The 18,994-nt window shown below is 39.6% G+C and overlaps 1 protein-coding gene across 7 annotated transcripts in view; it reads left to right on the forward strand.

The window, feature by feature from the left end:
* Positions 1-563: 563 nt before the first annotated feature.
* Positions 564-18,994, forward strand: part of LOC132331985 (uncharacterized) — a 28,643-nt gene continuing 10,212 nt past the window's right edge. The window contains exons 1-7 of one of the 7 annotated variants that reach the window (XM_059855983.1): positions 564-666; positions 853-928; positions 1,915-1,983; positions 6,968-7,001; positions 13,853-13,903; positions 15,796-15,873; positions 18,679-18,815. In XM_059855983.1, the coding sequence (XP_059711966.1) occupies positions 854-928; positions 1,915-1,983; positions 6,968-7,001; positions 13,853-13,903; positions 15,796-15,873; positions 18,679-18,815 (444 nt within the window). In that variant the 5' untranslated portion in view covers positions 564-666; position 853. The other 6 variants (XM_059855996.1, XM_059855998.1, XM_059855991.1 and 3 more) reach the window with 6 other exon arrangements.

Below are 18,994 nucleotides of genomic sequence, written 5' to 3' on the forward strand. Positions count from 1 at the left end.
TGTCTTGTGGCTGCTATCTTGCTGCGAGTCCTTTCTTTTAAACAAGTATCTTACATCGCATAGTTTCTATTTAAACATTTTGTAATAACCTACAACTATATTTAATACACTACTTAAGAAAATTAAGACAGCATAACTTTCTAACATAACATATATAATATTCATTTTAATATTTGCAAAAAGCCAATCATAAAATACGCATTTTTCACACTCTGCATAGGTCCCAGTTGCACACCGAACCTGAACTGGTCCCAGCATCCATCCTAAACAGGTCCAGGCACCCACCCCGGTCTGAACTGGTTACAGTATCCTCTCTCGACCTCAGCTGGGCCCAGCATCCTCTCCTGGAAGTGCTCCCGGGGCTCCTCCCGGACGGGCCCACTGTCCAGCCCGGCCTCCTCCCAGTCTCCCATCCCTGCCCAGCCGACCCCGGTTCCTCCCTCGCGCCAGGAGGAGCCGGACCGGGCACGGGGGGCGTGGCTTAAGACCGGGGGCGTGGCCTGCTGCCGGGCGCGGAGCCACGCCGGCTCCCCATTGGTCGAGGGGAGCGGCTGCCCGCCGATGGCCGCCGGCCTGGGGGCGTGGCTATGGCGCTGACGGAAGTGACGAACGCTGTGGGGGGCGAGGTGGGCGCGAGCTCCCGGATGCTCTGGGGCAGAGCTGAGGGTGAGAGATGTGCACTGATCCGCAGGATAAAACAATAGCGCTTAAATAGCGAAATAATAAGCCAGCTCGTCCGCCAGAGGCGTAGCCCCAGCCCTCACCTGGTCACTATAAAGCACCGTGTGAACAACAGTTGGTTTTATTTTTTTGGTTTTTTTTTTTTTTTTTTCTTCCCTCCCGGCCGTGCAGGATGAGCGCCGTGCCTGAGGAAGTTAAGGCAGAAGATGGCAAAGTGGAGCCCGAGAAAAAACTCTTTTACTGCGATGTGAGTGCGTGTCTTTGGTGGGTTTTCAGCCCGGGCAGGCTATGGGAGGCGTGCGGGGATTGGGAACGGCGCTCCGGCTGTGGGGAGCCGAGCCGGGCCTGGTGGGCAGGCCCGGGAGCGTGAGGGGCTCTAATGTGGGGAATAGCGTGGCCGGTCCCTGGAAGAGTTGGGTTCAGGTGAATTCAGGTCGTTCTTGGGCAGTCACGGGTGCGGGGAATGGTTCTCAATTGCAGCCTTTCCAATCTCGGCTGGATGTTTCTGAAGGGCGGCCGCAAAGGCTCGTTCGTCTCTAAAAGCTGCAACTCCGGGACAGAACCCCTTAAATTTGTCAGTCCTGCGGTGTTTTTGTAGCGCTGGATGTTTTTTCTGGCTCATTCAAGTTCTGCGACAGTATGTAAAGGAAAGACATGTATTAGTCGTTGCTTTTTTAAAAGATAAAGATAGTAGGACATATTTGTACATCTGTATTGTCGTCTTTTATTATTGCAATGGTACATGCGTGTCTGTGGATCTTAATGAAATGCATGTATCTTCCTCCATTGTTTTTCTGCTTCCTTTAATGTAGCTGTGAATGAACAACGAAGGGAGCTGCAGTTATTCTAGGGTGTAATTTTGCCTCTGTTCCTTTCTAGTTACTGCACGACCATCCCTTTTTGCTGGCTTTCCAGCTTGGAGAACTTTAGAAAACTAAGAATTCAGAAAGTGCTGGTAGCAGAGAAGGGGGAGGCTCGTAAAAACTTTTTACCACCTGTTTTTTTAAAACATATGTTTAAGTATTGTTTGAACAGGTTTGCATACTATTTCTGGACATTTTAGTGGTAAGCTGCTCTCCTAAAAGTCATGTGAACTGTACTGTTTGAGCCAGAGAAGAGCTTGAGAATTACACCATTGCTCTGTAGGAACGGATGTATTTCATATTTATAATTCTCCAAAGGCAGAATATTCGTAGCATAACTGAAGATGTGCTTTCAATTTTTCTCTTTCAGGTTTGTAAAATTTACTGTATGTGCGCTATAAGTCTTCAGACGCACTACCGTGGTGCAAAGCACAGGAAGGTAAACTTTTTCCATATTAAATGTACATGCAGATTTAGTCCTAAATCCAGGACTCTTGAAAGTTCAGTACTTGATTTCACACGGCTTCAAGTGCTTATCTAATTTATTGGTGGATTTGTAACAGTAACTTGCTTGAAATATTCCAAGAAAAAGATGAGGTGGGGATCTCTCAACTCTGCTTTGTGCAGCCTGAAACTTGAAACATCAGCCATACCTAAAGGTAAATGTGTGCTAATTGTGAAATTAACATTTGAATGACACGAGAGCCACAAGTGGTGAAAGAATTCAACTTTCTGCTTTCGGATGCAGTTGGTGAAAGTACTGTTTTGTCTTCCAAGTCTACATAACTCGCCTGTACTTTGAATAAAATGAGCTTCCTCTTTACTTTGATAGTAACAGCAGTTCTGGTTTCCTGAAGGAATTACATAGACTTAACTGTCATAACATAGACTTAACTATCAAGTCTGACTCTTGTGTTAGTTTGAAGCATCATAATAGCAGCTCCCTGGTTTAAGCACAAAACAGGCAAAGGCATTAAATAATTAGCACCATTCTGTGATGGTGTGTTTAGAGATGAGGCTTTTACAAATGCTGAGTGACTGAACCCTTGGCTGTTGATTGGCTGATGATTGTTTAAAATTCCACCACGTTCTCAGTCTTTAAAGGTGAGACATAACTCAGTTGTCTGTACTCCTTTGCTGCCATCAGATTGTGTTGTTGTGGCACTGAAGAGCCTGCTCTGATGTTTTCTTAATGTAATGACACTTTATTCTTCCTGGAGCAATAGTGACTAACAGCAAAACTGCCTTTCTCAAGTGATGGTGTGCCCTTTTTATTTTTTTTTTCGGGAATGAGGGGCATCTCCCCATCTCTTTGCTATTGAGACAGATTAATAGTATTCTGTTACTTATTTGCTGATCACTTTAATAGTATTGATTCTTGTTTGAGTCGATGGCTCTACTTTCTCCAGCCCCTTTTTTATCTCCACAAGACTGAGTCTTCTTGTTCCCCATTGATATCGAGTAGAAGTGTACAGCTGTATTTTTTCGTGTCCTACCAAATGTTCCTGCTGATGCAAAGAATTCCTTTGCTTTTGTTTTTGTTTTTGGTTTTTTTTTCCCTTGGCTAAACTTCTTAGCAATCTAATTATTGCTGCTTTTCCCTTCAAAAGTAGGAAACCCAGCATTTATTTTCTTAGAAAATCTGCATATAGTTTTCCTTCTGTTTCACACTTGGATGTATGCTGGGCTAAATCTCCCTGTTTCCTCTGTCAGAGAGGTCTTTAAGCTGAGAGTGAACAAGAGTAGGACAGGTTGAAAACTGGATTTTGATTGGGTGTGGAGTCGTGGTCAGTCACACAGCTGCATTGCTGTAGGAGTAACTCTCCAAGCTCATATCATCATTCTTTTCAGTTATCTCTGATTTCTTTCTTTAAATGGTGAAATCTGTTGTGTTCTTTGGTAGAAAAAGATGAGAAGGCATAAGTTGATTTCAGGGTTTTGTACCACTAGGTTTAGAATAACTATAAAAGTCCTGAGCCCATGTTCCCATTGAATACAGGGTAGGTGTAGATAGTGAATAGCTCTAAATTTGTTCCTTACTGGAGGAGTTCCTGTTCAAAATAATACCAAAGGATGTCCTGACAACACAACGAAATGAAGAGAAGTTAGTTTTTTTCCTAAACCACACTACCAGCCTGAGAAATCCATCAGCCATTTTTTATGACTTCAGTCAGATTGCCTTTTTTATATCAGTTGCCCATTTGTTTTTAAAATGGAATTGTTAAAGATACTCTGCTTGTCTGCTGCTGGAAGGTGTTCCAAAATGCAAGACAAAGCCTTTTAGCAGAAGGACAGTCATTAAGAAACTTTAAGAAACAAATGTAAGCATGTGATACATGTATGAAATTGGCCTGTGTTTCCTATAGCTGTTCAAAGTAAAATGTGTTCGTTTGAATAGCTACAGTAGTAAAGCTTGGCTGTCTGACAGATGTGTGGGAGTACTTCAGTTGACCTTCAGTGTACGTGGCTATTTTATCTCTTTTTTTTTCTTTCTTTTTTCCCACCTGGGTAGTTTGGTTATCCTGGATTTTGAATAGGTACATAGGATATTTAATTGGGCTGTTTCTGCATACCTTTGTTTTATGTCTAATTTTTTCTAGGGCTGTTAGTTCATAAAGCCAGACCCTTGACAAAAGGGTGCTGATGGCCGAAGGATTGTGTGGCTGGGATGATCACAGTACTAGGCCGTGTGTACCTTGTGCATTGAGTGCTGTGTATAGTAGCATAATTATGGGGTCTTGTGTTTCATTGCAGAGCAGGTATTAATGGGATGGGGAGTTGTAGAAAGTGAATTAGCCAAAATATTCATAGATGTGTGTATAATTCATGGCTCTGAAAATTTGAGTTGGTTGATATTGGGTACTTTGAAAAACAGTTGAATTTTAGTTTTAGCCATTGTAGTAAAATGTTTAGAAAACAACATTTATAAAAGTTTACTAATGCTTTTAATTTAACCAAGCCTGTGAGAGTAGTGGGGGAAATCATGCATGAAAGATGGGTTTGTTTGGCCTTTCTGTTTTTTTTTTCCACAGCTGAGGAAAAATCTAGGTTTTTCTGGGACAACAGTCCCCAGATAAAATACACCTGCGGTGTATGTACTTGGAATATGGTGGTATGTGATATAATTTATTCTGGTTTTGTAAGTATGCTTTAGTTTTATAACTCAGTTTGCTAGGGAGATCCTAGAGCGGAACATCTTTTTTCCATGTGTTTTGATCAGCCCTTTGCAGGTATGGCATCAGCAGAAGAGCACTGCTTATTTTGTGAGCTGTGTTTGGAACACAGATGAAGATTGTTCTGGTTCTATCAAAGATTCAAATTTTCTTTCCCTCCCTTCAAGTCTGGAGTGAGATAGGTAGAAATGCCTGCCATGTCCCAAAAGGAGAAAAATCTGTATTCAGGACTCTACAGGCTCTTTAGAAACGAGGAATGTTCAAATATGTGAAGAGAGCTGTTAGCCTTTGTCTTCATCATTTCAGTGTTCTCATTTCTTCTCTTACCCCTGATTGTTGTGCGTCAGAAACTGTGGTTGAAGTACCTGATGTGCGGACAACTTTTCTGTCTTTTTTGTGGCAGTAAAGTCAACCACTGCTGTTAAACATTTCAGTCATACGTATTTGTGTTGATACTTGGAATGCTAGCTTAGCTAGTTACAGGAAAATGACCTTGGTGTTGCATTGTTTATATTTGGTCCCAAAAAGCATGCCTTTGTTTTCTGCAGCATATCTTCTGTTAGTTCTGTTTCTCCACAGAGAAACTTTAATTTGTGGAGATTTCTTTTGAGGGGAAGAACCAAACCGAAGACAAACAAAACCCCAAAACTTGATCTGCTTATTATGAGCTTGAAGAATTAAAATAAGTAGAATTTCCATGCATATCCTTGTATATCTAACTGATATATTTAAAGATTGTATATGTTTAAGAAAAACTAAATTATGTTCATATAATACTTAACTATGCACTTGAAACTGTTCTGTTAAATAACCTGTGAACTTCAGTTGTGTGGGCAACTACTTTATGCAGTAGCTCATACAGACTACCATGTGCCCAGAAGGTTTGAACCCTTAAAACCAGTAGTTTTTGAGTTTTGGCTTCTCAAAGTTAGACACTTTGCCAAAAGTTACTCTAACTTTTCACTGTCTTAGCTCAAAAACAGCTGTTGCAATCCCTGAACCAGAACAGAGAATAAGTTTCTTACCTAATGTGTGAGAATCTTAATTCCTGATCTAGTAGCAGGGATCACAAGTAAAATGGACCCTTTAGCTTCAGTTGTGAAACTGCATTTCTGATATTAACAAAAGCAGTAAACCAGGTGCAGTCAAAGGTGATTGTCTGAAAATAGTTAGGAGGAAATTCTCTTTGAACAGCAGCTCACAGTTGCTAATGTTTTCTGTGCTTGTCTGAAAAACTTGGTATTAGCAGCTGTTTGTTGTAAAACTGGAGAATGAGTAACAAAAGCACTTGGAACAGCATAACTGTGAGGAACACTGTGTCTGTATTTCTAAGCTTATGAAATCCTGGTGAATTTATACAAAACCATCCACACTGCCTGTGGCAATACGAGGACTTAGGTAACTTCTTTATTTAAAGCTGCCACAAAAGTGCAGCTACTTGGCTTCTCAGACAATTAACTATTGTATCAGTCTTGCTTCCTCTTGAATTGCCACACCCACGTCCAGCATCTCTTCCATGCCACTGAATATTGAAAATACAGCACTTAACTCCATGGACTGCTCTGGACGGACAGCTGCTGTGGTGGTAGAATGATCACACTATTGTTCCATTCTTCTAAATGACAAGTTTGTGTTTACTTGTCAGGTTGCTTTAGCCATTAAATAGAAATTTAAGTTCTTCTTTTCTTTAGATTCTGCCAAAAAACAATAATCTGTTCTGGATTCAGCCAGTGAAAGACACTTTTCCTGTTCTTCATGGTATGAATGATCTTTCCTGAGATTTGGCTAGCCTTAAGGTTTAACCAAATCCACTCAGAAAATGGTGGGGGAGCTGCTTTCGGTTAGTTTTTCCTTTTGGGGTAAGGGGTTTTTTTTGGTGGTTTTTTTGGTGGTTGTTGTTGTTGTAACTACACCTTCTGAAAACTTAGGGGCTGTAATCATATGGTTTTCCTGGCATCCGTCAGACGTGTTTCAAGCCATAATCATCCCTTAAAACTTCACTAAATAACAGGATTTTCTTGAAAGTAACCTTGTGTTAACTCTAAGTACAGCTCTGTCAATACTTCCAGCTTTTGCAGACAATCATAAAGGCTCTAATTTTTCCTGTTTGACAATGGAAACTTTGGCCTTTAATGAAATTAATCTGCAAAGGCTTCTCCGGAAGTGCTGGGTTTTTCCTTCAAATGATGCAGCACATTAATTTATTTTTCTTATTCTATTTTGGGATGACTTGCATCTTCATAATTAAAGCAAGAGAAAGCCCTGAGACGCAGGAATCCCTATTGTAAGTATAATACTTTTTTCTTCCAGCCTCCTAGGATAGCTATTGCTTGGGGATTTACTGTTTTGTTGGTTTTCTAATAGTTCAGGTATTTGCATTTGCCAGTTTATATGTCTCTGACTGTGTTTCTCTTTTTATGCTGAGCATTCTTCTGAGATTTGTCTAGTGAACTGCTGACAAAGAATTGTTTTAGAGTATGAAACCTTACTTATGTCTTTTCACATATAAATATTTATATATCTGTCTAGTGGAGGGATGTATAGTCAGTGTTTCAGTTTCTCACCTTCTCAGGCTAAACTGTCTCCTACTTGTCTATCAGCTTGGTGCACTCACTGCTGAGCTTCAGGCAGAATGCTGAGAAGCTAAATCAGCAGGCTAGCACAGCACTGTTGCAGAAGCAGCTTTACCAGTGCTGAAGCTGCTTGGCTGCGTCACAGCAATGTTCTGCATCTATTGATTGTAGTGGACTTGGAGGAGCAAAGATGTATTCAAGGTGAATTCAGTTGTTGGGGTGTCTTTCCCCACAGAAACTGAGAATGTGAATCCAGACTGTCATATGTCAATGCTAGTAAGAGTTGTAGTGAAAGGGTGGAAATGTGGTGTATACCTAGCTCACAGTGGAAATGAAAGTCTTGTAAAGCTACTTATGATGACGTACAGGAAGCAGAGGTATAAGCAAATGTGGGAATACTGATAAAAATCAATGAGATTATTGAAAACCAAAATGGTTATAGTCTCACAAGAAACAAGTGTTTCACTTTTACTTTATCTTCTTAGCCTGTTCTCCCAAGAAACAAGGCTTACATTCCACCTTGATCATCTGTTGCCCAGTGTCTTTTGAACCTCTCAGCCTTTTTGAACCAAGTTGATCAGAGGTGCCTGAAGACACACATGTGCACTGGGAAGAGTGATGGTGTCAGTCCTGGACTGAGGGAAGTGCTGCAGGCTGAGCTCTGCTTGCTGGACCCTGAAGAATCAACACACAAGAAAGATCTGGGAAAATGCTGGTCCAAGGCCCTTTCCTAAGAGACTGAGCTTCATTAGCTGCTCTTGGGGTTTTGTGCTGATGAGAGAATTAGTGCAAGACACGTCATTCAAGTGTGAGAACAGTTAAGAGATTTCGCCTCAGCACCCGTGCCTGCTGTATGGTAATGAAGCTCTCTGACGGAATTTGAGGAGTTGTGAAAACTTTCAAGTCTTCTCAAAGTCCAGTAGATTCAAGTGCTACAAAATTGTATTTACACCTCAGCAACAAGAACAGATTTGTGTGAATCTGGTCAAGGGCTTGTAATGAAAGACACTTTCTACAGATTTCTTTGAATTTCATGTCAGAAATGATTCTTAAAAATAATACTCATCAAGTGAAGAGGTTCTTTCTTCAAGATCATAAAATCTGGTTTTGGAGGAATAATATATGGAATGCATGTGGCAGAAAGTGTGACTTACATAAGAGGACAGAAGTCGTGGCAGCAAGGCTGTGAAAAGAGTGGTGCAGTGCAGGAGCCTGTTGCAAAGACCTATGGCTTTAGAAAACTGTGCTGTATGTACTACAGTCTGTGTTCCATGGAGAATTAAGAATTAATCCATGGGTTAAGAATTTGTGCATGCTACAAGTACTGAATCTTTGGAAATGTCATGACTTGGAATCTTTCAACTGGGGTGTGTCCTGCAGAACAAGAAGTCAAAATATCTAATTAATGAAGTGAAGAGTTGTGACTTCTGGAGGAGTATTGATGGAGGTACATCCGAGGCTACCACATGCCAGAAGTATTGCAAGATATGCTTTTATCCAGAAAGTTCTCTGCCTCATAAATAATTTTGAAGTGATCAGAAACTTCTAATAAAAAACTATTATTAATACTATTGATGTCTCCTTTATTCTACTGTCTATTGTATTCCACTTCACTGAAGATCAAGATGTGGAAGGTCAATTTGCAAGCCACTGGTAGGGTTTATTTGTCCAAAGAGGCTGAAATTTGTTCTGATGAAATTTATTTGTATGTTTCAGTTGTGCTGCTTTAGGTTTTTTTACAAGTAGAAAAGCTTTTTTCTTAAGTAACTTTTCAGAGGTGTTGGGAACAGCAATGCCGAATTATGTAGTCAATATGTATGTAGGACTTCCTGAACTCTCCCATGGGCATATGACCAATTATATAAATAATTCTCCTTCAAGGTCCAGCAGATCTGGTAAATTCATTGAATTCATTGTGCTCTGTCACTGATACAAAAGAATAATTATGAATTTATCTAGCCTTTATTTTTTTCAATTTAAACAGCTGGATTTTTTGTTGGTGTTTTTTGTTTTTTTTACTGCCTGTAGACCTGTGAGGTAAGCATGAACAAAAATTATTAAATATAGTAAAGTTTTGTGAATGTGCATGGAAAGTATGGATTTTTTTAAATTAGGCGTACTATGTAAAGTTTGAATCTGATTTAATTTCTGCAAATAAATTAATGAGATGCTTTTGTTAGTGTTGCTAGATCTGCAGTTTTGTTCTAATGTTCATGCTATCAAATGTTCCAGTGAGCTTGACATGTGACAGCATGTTCACAGAGCTGGAGTTCAAAGAGCCAGGAAAAAAATGATGTGAAAGTGAAGGATGAGTTTTCTTGGAAATAATTTGGGATGGTACCTGACATGTATCTGAAATGTCCACTGTCTAAAAAGGAAAAGGTACTTTAGAGGATGGTGCTTGACATATTTAGAATGTTTTACCCCAATATCTGTATTTTCTTCCTTGCTGCAGAATTAAAAAAAGTTCTTTTGTCAGTAGGGAGGACACCTCCCTTGTAAAACAAGCACCTGCCATTTGTAAACCAAAGTTTAAAAACACAAAGTATTTGGATTCTGATTGTTTCCAAATGGGATATGCCATATATCCTTTCTGAACCCACCAAAAGTTACTTGATAATCCAGAAGTGGTGAGTATATGTAACCTGTGTGACTGTACAACCATGTTGACTTCAAAGTCAGTTAAGTGGGGAAATGCATCTGATTCCAGATGTTTGTTTTTGGAGGAGTTCCACTTCCTGTAAGAAAGATGACTTTCTTCATCACATTACCGTGTGAGTTTCCATATGGCAAAACTATCCACAAGCTATTTCTGTGGTAATGACAGAATTGGATCTATTGGGTTGTTTTGGCTTGTTGTTTTTTTTTTTTTTTTTTCCCTCTTCAGCAGTTCAGAGGAAAGCAACATAATGGAAGATGTGGAAATAAAAGATGGTGAAGTTCTGGAAGTTCTGGGACTTTACTAAGAGTGTTAAGTCAAAGCACACCTGAGTACATGAATTTCAGTCATGTGATTCCTTTGTACAGTGATGTGATTGGACAGATGGAATATTTCTTTCAGCTCTTTTTTAAGGCAGTTGCCCATGTGTTCAGGGATAAGGAGTGGAGGGGAATGAACATTGCTTTTTTTTTTTTCTTGGGGTCTATTGGCCAAAACAGAAAAATTTAGAAAGCTTTTTGCTTTAAGCAAGAGGCACTAAATGATGGGGCAGTGCCAATATACACATAGGCAAACATTTACTGGGAAGTAGCAAAATGCAGTGGTTTACTACTATTAGCTCAAGCAAGAGGCATAATACAGAGTATGAGGCCTGTTAAAGCCCTTTATGGGCTGCCTAGCTTTATTGGTGAAATGAATATGGCACAGAGGAATGGATTAATGAATTTTTTTTTGTGCAGCCTATGGAATTTTTCTTGAATTGCAGTATGATGCAGAAGAGGTAGCTTGTCCTGCTCTTACAGCAATACAAATGAAAAGTGTAGTAAGGGATGTTGTAGGTTTTTAGCTGCTGGATCTACTAATCAGCATCTATACCCTTCAACTTACTACCTGTAAATTGCACCATGAATAAAGAAAGTTTCATTATGGTTGTTCTGTAAAACATGGAGTCGAGGAGAAGAATCCAGTCTGAAGATAAGCTGCAGTTACTAAACAGCACTGAAGACAAGTTCTTCCTCCAGTGAAGGCACAAATGTGGTGGATTCTGCCTTGTGTTCATCAGTGATAAACTTAGCAGTATCCTGATCAGCATTTCAGCTTAATATGTTAAGAAATTGATATGTTTTAACATGTCCCCCATGCTCAGTGTCTGTTGAACATGATAAGGATGTGTTTTTTGAATGTGTATCTGCTGCTGAGTCTTCGAAGGAAAAGCCTGGAAGTTGTATTCTCACTTACAGACTAGAAAAGAAAATGTTTCAGAGACCATAATAGTAGAAGTATACGTTGGAACACTATTTCATCACCCTTACTACTTTTGTCTTGGGGAGTTCCTTGACGTGGTGGAATCTGGCGTCTTTGTGCATTTCGCCTTGGTACTCAAAAGGGAAATCTGGTGCTGAGCTCAGGACATCCTTATTGCTGCTGAGTGGCTGAATTGACAGTGTCTCAAGCTGCCCTTTTGTTTTGAAACATGGCTGTTACATTTCTGGCAGTCATTAGGAATGTGTGTGCATTACAAATACATAAACAGATGTTTCTTTGTTCTCCACCTTTTATATGTTCAGTGCTCTGTAATTGAATATGGAAAGGAATGGGTTTTTTGGGGAGTTGTTTTTGTTGGGCTTTTTTGTTTGTTCATGTGCTAGTATTTGGAAAATAGTCCTTACTAAATAAATTAATCAGATGGATGAGATTTCCTGAGACTGATTAGGTGATTTCCTAACTTCCTGATTGAAGCAAGACTACAGTAAGTGCTGGATCATCACTTGCTGAATCGTTGAGCATCTTCGCACGCAGAGAGTCTTCTACCTGTGTTTAATCAGTCTGCAGTTGCTTCTCTGTTCAAAGAGGAATTTTATCCTAATATCTAATCTTTGCACCTGAAGCAGCTATTCCTGGCTGCTACTTTTTAATGCTTCTGCCAGGTTCCCACAGGGCTGGACATTTTGTAGCTGCTGTTCAAGTATCCATGCTGTTATGTCACCTCTTCATCTCCACCCGTCTAAAGAAGTCCAGCTCCCAAGCCTCTTCTTATAAATTTGCCATTTTGCTGGGCCCCCTCTGCTTTCTCTGCATCTCCCTTGAACTCTACAGGGGTGATAGCAGTCATCCTTACAAGTCCCAGATAATGGGAGATAAGATACTCTGCAAGGAGCTGCTTGTGCAGTACCTCAGTGTTCCCAAGGTCCTGCTCAGCTGAAGCTGTGGCATCAGTTGTATTCCCTAAATTACTGTTGCCTGTGAATTTTCTGAGGGTGTTTTATGAATGCCAACATCAGTAACCTGGTTGGGGATGCATCGCTGTGGGCCCTGGAATTTGCTCTTTGGGGGATTCTGCTGCTTTCTGTACACCAGGAGGCTGCTTTGTTGATTGTTTCCCTTTGAACCTGGCAAACCAGCTGATTTTCAGCTCATGGATCATTCTGGTCTTCTTTAGAGAAAATACTCTTTTGGTTGTTTTGAGATGCTTAAGAAATATATTACTGATAACATTACAAAGCCACGTGGCTAGTAAATGGGAATTAAATGTTAGCCTGGAAACCTGCTGTTGCTGAATGGGGGAGTCTTCAAAATCAAAACTGCTTTGTTAAACATCTGTGGGCAGCAATGATCTTAACTTAATGCTTTTTCTTTTTTGTAATTAAAAAAATTTTAATCCCCCAGTCTGCTACCTTTGGTGATAGCAGCAGCTACCAGCTTTATTTTTAGCTCGACCGTATTTGTAAACTCTAACCATGTTAAGGCAGAATGTGCTGAGAACTGCTTCTGGTGTAATTATCTGTAAATTCACTTTATTCCTAGAAGTAAACTAAATAAAGCATTTTTCACATTAGCTTATTTGTATCATATAGCATTTGGCCATGTTGTCTGCACATGCTGGACCCAGAATCTTAACTTGAGCTTCAGACATTAATTGCATTCTGACATTAAGTAATTGTTGTACTTGCAAAATGCCTGGGGATCTTCTTGCTACCAGATACTTTGAAGCTTTTAACTGAAAAATATGCATAATTTATTTTAAGGAATCAAGGGAGATACGCTTTCCCATATCCCTTCCCTTACGTTAATATTGGAGAGTTGTTTGCAAAATGTTTGTAACCTTGATTTTATTTGATTTACAGCTTTGATACCCATCTCTTGATTCCCTTTCTTATGCAGAAAGAGGAAAAAAAATTATGTATGCAACATGTTGTTTGCCATGACTGTAGAAAAGTTTTTTACTTCAAAATTAGGAATTATGTGTGCAAATAATTAATAATTTAGCTTTCACTTTTCCCATCAAATAAGTATTGATGTATCACCTTATTTTAATTTTGATTGTTGTGACTTACAAAACACTGACAACGTCATTAAAGCCTGGTGGTCTGTGTGTGTCTATGGATTTGAGGGAGAGAGGGGCAAGGGAGAAATTCCAGCAGTAGTGTAAGTGCACACCTTAACATTCACTTTGAACCACAGTGATTAGGAATAGATACAGACCCTGTTAATGACTATATTAATTGTGTCTGGGACTGTGATTAGGCTCTGATTGTTTAGACCGGAAACTTTTGTTGGATACATGGAACATAGATTGATTGTTGAAAATGATACTGAATAGTTAAAATCATTAAAATAAGTATCCAGTATGAAAAGCATTTAAAAATCAAATAAGCATTGAGTATTATGGTTTCTGTGACATTTGTGTGTTTTGATATTTTGTGTTGATGGAGAAGGGGAGTGAAATGGGAGACTTAGAGCAATGAAGTTAAAAAAAGAAAAATATCAAGATGTACTGAGCCTATGTTAAACTGCAAAATGAAGATAACTATTCAATTCTGTAATATGTTTCAAAAAAAAGTACTAAGTACTTAATAAAAGCAAATGTGAAGAAGTAATCTGACTGTCAAACTCTTATTCTAGGTTCTTCAGCTCTAATCAGAGTTCCGATGAAGCACCGAGTGCTCAGACGAGGTAGCTGAATTTAAATGATGCCTTTTTCAGATGTAACTTTGAAATCAGTGGTTTTATTTCAATGGTGACTAAAGCAGGTGGTTTTATTATGGTCTGGGAAGAAGCAATGCAAGCTGCAAGACATTTGGACCATTGCTTTTCTTCTGTGCACTGGTTAATTTATGTAAAAAAAGATCTTAGGAGAATATGAAGTTGCAAGTATTTTTACAGAAAGACTTTCAAACTTGAGACATAGTTTCTGACCTCGTGATTATCTGACAATATGGTAGTGAATCTAGCTAGTATTTTTTTTAGTTGGGGAAGTTGTCAATAAAAAATTTTGCAGCATGCTCAGTGTACAGTGAAAGTATGACGAACCAAAAGCATATAAACCAAGAGCAGCATGGGTTGCTTGCTATTAAGATGATACTAAGACAAAAGTATTTAGTTGTGTGTTAGGAAACAAGGAGAAAATGGCCATTACCTTGACCAGACCTGTAACTTTTTTCCGTGTGCACCTTTCCATTTTAAATCAGAAAGATTACGTGCCTTAGTCTGTCAGCTTGGGAATAACCAGCTCACACTGAGCTGCTGCACAGGCACACAAATGCCTGCGTTTAAGTGTTGATGAAAGTCTGTCTGTGGAGATGAATTACTGGGCAGCAGCTTGTTATGTGTTGACTGTCACATGCTGCGTGTCAGGTGAAAAAAAACCCCACCAAAACATAGATTTTAAGAAGACTCTGAACTTTTGGTGAAAGTGGGCCATATTGTTCCTGTGGCAGGAGGTGTTCCACAAGGTATTTTGTAGCACTGTTAAATTGCAAGAGGTTTTTCATCTAAATGGTGCAACTTTGTGAAGTTTTTCTTTGTGTGCAATCCTGGAGTTTGACTTGATGGTAGCACAGGTATATTTCTAATGGCATGAATATTTAAGAATGAATCCCTCTTTTTGTGAAGTTGTGGTTGAGGTTTTTTAGCCATAACCTGACATCCTAGTGGGAAAGAATACAATAACAGTTCCGTGCTTGTAGTATTTCTACTTGTTTGCTCCAATTTGAAGAAACTAGCAGTGTTAATTACTCTTATGTAATTCATTGGTCAGTTATATGTAATTAGCTAGATGAATTCTAGTTCTGCACTTTTTTTTCAGATTAAAAATATGTTTTTTAACTCTTCTTCACAGTCTTTTATAATGCCCAACATGTGAATATACTTATTGTCTCTTTGAGGTTGTTTTGCAGGTATATTTAGCTGATCTCTGCTGGTGTTCTAAGCTGAGCAGGAATGCTTTACAAGTGTTTTAGGCAGAGCAAAAAACAGGCTATTAAAACTCACTGAGGAGTAGATAGAGCCCTGATTGAAACACTGCTAGTTTGAACTTAGGAATATACTGACTGTGTCAGTGCAGCCTTTGGGCTGCCCAGAGCTCAGAAGGTATTTGCTGTATTAGTGAAAGTTGTGTTCTTTGTTAGCCTTAAGGCAATTTAATTCTTGAACTTCAGACTCCAAACAAGCAGTCCCTGAATGCTGTAGGAGTGTTAGGCTTTTGATGGGAGGAGGAGGTTGATGGCTTTTCTTTTTTTCATGAGAACTGACACAGTCTGGGACATGCTATGCATGTGGACTTGGTGTCTTTCCTCGGTAAACTGAATTGTGTTAGAAGTCTTGTTTTGCTTATTTGGTTCTTTTCTTAGAGACATTAAATCCTTGTGTATAAAATTTTTATGGAAGAGAAAGTGTTGGACTTTTTCTGTAGGGTACTAAGGTCTTGCCTGTTTCCTAATGCATTTCAGAGTGCAAATGAATTTTGTCACCCATTAGTTTCCCATTAGAAACTCCTTTAAGATCATAGACATTATGTGTAAACTATATAATGTGTAATGTCTCTTTATGTGTATTTTTTACTTCAGTGAAGAGATCATTCGCAGGGTACATAACCTCTCTGAAGGATTTTATGAATGATCCCAGAAGAGAAGAACCTCTAATTGGTATGGTTTTTTGTTTTATAATTTGTATGCCTTTCAATTTGTTACCAAATGGCTTTCCTTTGAAATAAAAGGTGGGATTTTAGTTACTGTTTCATTTTCTGTAAATGTATTTAATAAGTTACCTATCTCATACAATTTTAAATTTAGTTTATTGCACTGGGTATTATAAAGGCCTCTAAACTGTTAATTTGTTCCTGAAGGAGCCATTTAAATCAAGCAGCTTCTTCCAGATCACAGAATGGTTGAGGTTGGAAGGGGCCTATGCTGATCTTAACCCCTGCTCAAGTCCCAGAGGAGGTTGTCTGGGACCATGTCAAATGGCTTTTGGGTGAAAAACTACAGTGTCTCAGGGAAAGCTGTTCCAGTGCTCAGTCTTCCATGCAGTCAAAATGTGTTTCCTGATGTTCAGACAGTATCTCCTGCTTCAGTTGTGCCATTGCCTCTTGTCCTGGCACTGAAAACAGCTCCGTGTTTTCACCCTCACCTCAAGTATTTATACACAGTGATGAGATCCCCTCTGAGCCTTCTCCTCTTCAGGATAAACAGTTCCAGCATTCTCAGCCTTTTCTCATAGGAGAGATGCTCTAATACCATTGTCATCTTCTTGGCCCTTCATATGACCATGTCTCTTGTACTGTGCAGTCCAGAACTTGACACAGCATTCCAGGAATGGCTCTACTGGTGCTGAGTGGAGCCTGCTGTTAGCAGTCCTCCTTGTGCAGCCCAGAATTCTGTCAGCCTTTGCTGGCTCATCTTCAGCTTGGTGTCCACTAGGTCTTTTCCTGCCAATGTGATTCCTGGCTAGCCAGCCCCCAGCATGCCCTGGTGCTTGTTCTCTGGATGCAGGACTTGGCACTTGCCCTTGTTGGTCTGCCTCAGCTTCCTGTCAGCCCAGCTCCAGTCCCTCTGGATGGCAGCACAACCCTCTGGTGTATCTGTATCCCTCTCAGTTATGTGTCATCATCAGCCTTGCTGAGGTTTTGCTCTGCATCATCATCCAGATCGTTAATGAAGGTTTTGAACAGGACTGGACCCAGTACTGACCCCTGGGGTGCACTGCTGCTTTCTGGCCTCCAACTGGACTTCATGCCACTGGTGACTTGTCATCAGTAGTGGTTCTTTGTGGCTTTCCATTTGGTGGGATATACAGATGTTTCTACTTCGTGAGATATTTTTCCTCACTGTCCTTGACTGTACTGGAAGTACTGAGATTAATTTTAATGCTCTCTCTCTAACTGCAAGGTTAGAAACCCTTAGGAGAGTAGCAAGGCTGCTTGTCAGTGGCCTTAATGTTCCAAGTGTGTCATGGTGGCCTAGAGAAATAGGTTCTCTGATGAAGGCCTAAGTATCATATTTCCTAGTATTAGCAGAAAATTTCTGTTTAGTGCATTGTCTTGTAGTTACCCCACCTAATAAATTGCTTGGCCTTTTAACATGAATACTTTACTATAAGCATTTGTAGTAGAAAACACTTCAGTTGCAAGAACACTTTTCAGTTCATTTGGTGATAATTTATTTTCAGAGGTAAGATTTAGCAGTATGATACTGTAGCAGGTCTGAGATGGGATTGAATTTCTTCATAGCAGCCTGTATGTTTTGGATTTGTGCCTGAAGCAGTTTTGATGACACCCCAGTGGTTTTTCCTGTTGCTGAGCAGTGCACCTGCATCCAAACTGTTTTGTTATTCTGGGCCTTCACCCTTGAATAAGCTGGGGGTGGGCAAGAGACTGGGAGGTGGCACATCCAGGGCAGTTGACCCAAACTGGCACAAAGGGTATTCTGTACCATGTAATGTTATGCTCAGTAATCACAGTTTTGAGGTAAAGAGAGAGGAAAGGGGGGAAGCAGGTTTAACTTCCAAGGTGGCTGTTCAGAGACTGTAGGTGGGCATTGGTCTTTCCTGTGGGGAAGTGAGCAGTGGGTTTTTGCATGTTGGTTGGTCTTGGGGTTTTTTTTACCCCTCTTTCCTTAACTTATTAAACAATTTTTAAGTCCATGAGTTTTGTTGCTTTTGTTCTTCCTGTGTTCTCCCCACCCTGCTGAGGGGTGTGGATGTGAGTGAGCAAGCAGCTGTGTGGTTCTTGGCTGCTGGCTGGGATCAATCCATCACAAATACAGAGTACTGGAAATTATGACCTAAGGGAGCAGCTGCAGGATTTTCCTAATTGTTTTAAACTGCTTTTAAATTTATTATGTTCAAGCTTTTCAGAATAAAACTTTTCATGCTAGGTAAGAAGCCTCAAACTTGAAGGCTTCTGAATACTTTAAAGGGATTGTCTCAGTAATTTCTAGGAAAAATGAAGAATATTCCCATTTTCATTCTTGTGATCCTTAAAAATTTATGGAACATTTTCAGATTATGAAAGATTCAGTTTTGTGAAGTGATTAGTGTCTTTCCTACTGCTTTTACTTGGATACTGTCCAAATGATGTTTGACTAAGTATTTTAAATGCAGTTTTTAAATCTAGATATTTGTAGGGCATTTCCTATTCTCATTCTCTTTCTTAGTTTCTTGAAAAAATATCCCAGAAAGGAGTAAAGATGCATGAAATATTTTTGGTGGGCTTTGAAATCTGCCATGGATGGTGTATTTCCTTTCAGAATAAGATGTTGGAAAGAGATGCATTTAGCTGATGGGGTAATAAGTCCATAGAGGTGTTGAAGTAATCCTGAAGGAGTGTCAAATTCTGAAAATGGAATATTTTCATATATTAAGTTTGAATTTGATGAGCAGCATTGTAAAGAATACATTTGTTTCAGTAGTCTGTAGTAAAATAGAGATATTTGTAACTCTTGCTTTTACAGGTTTAGAACATGTGGTTGAAGTCAGATTTGAAGGAAGAAGAGAACCACGTTACGAGTGCAGGCTGTGTGGGTGTAATTCAGAGGTGGCACCCATGATAGAACATCTTAGTGGATATAAACACAGAAGAGAATACATTGTGAGCAATTTTGATGCATTTTGATCAAAATTTCTTTATGATACTCCCCTTTTTTTTTTTTTCTAAATAATTAGATCATTTGAAGTTTTAACTCCCATATAATAAATTGCCAGTACTTGTATAGTTGTCTCTCTCTGGGTCAGGCCAACATGAACAGCTCTGATGCTGTGGGCTGCTGT

This window comes from Haemorhous mexicanus, chromosome 1 (genome assembly GCF_027477595.1).
Source record: "Haemorhous mexicanus isolate bHaeMex1 chromosome 1, bHaeMex1.pri, whole genome shotgun sequence".
Lineage (NCBI taxonomy): Eukaryota > Metazoa > Chordata > Aves > Passeriformes > Fringillidae > Haemorhous > Haemorhous mexicanus.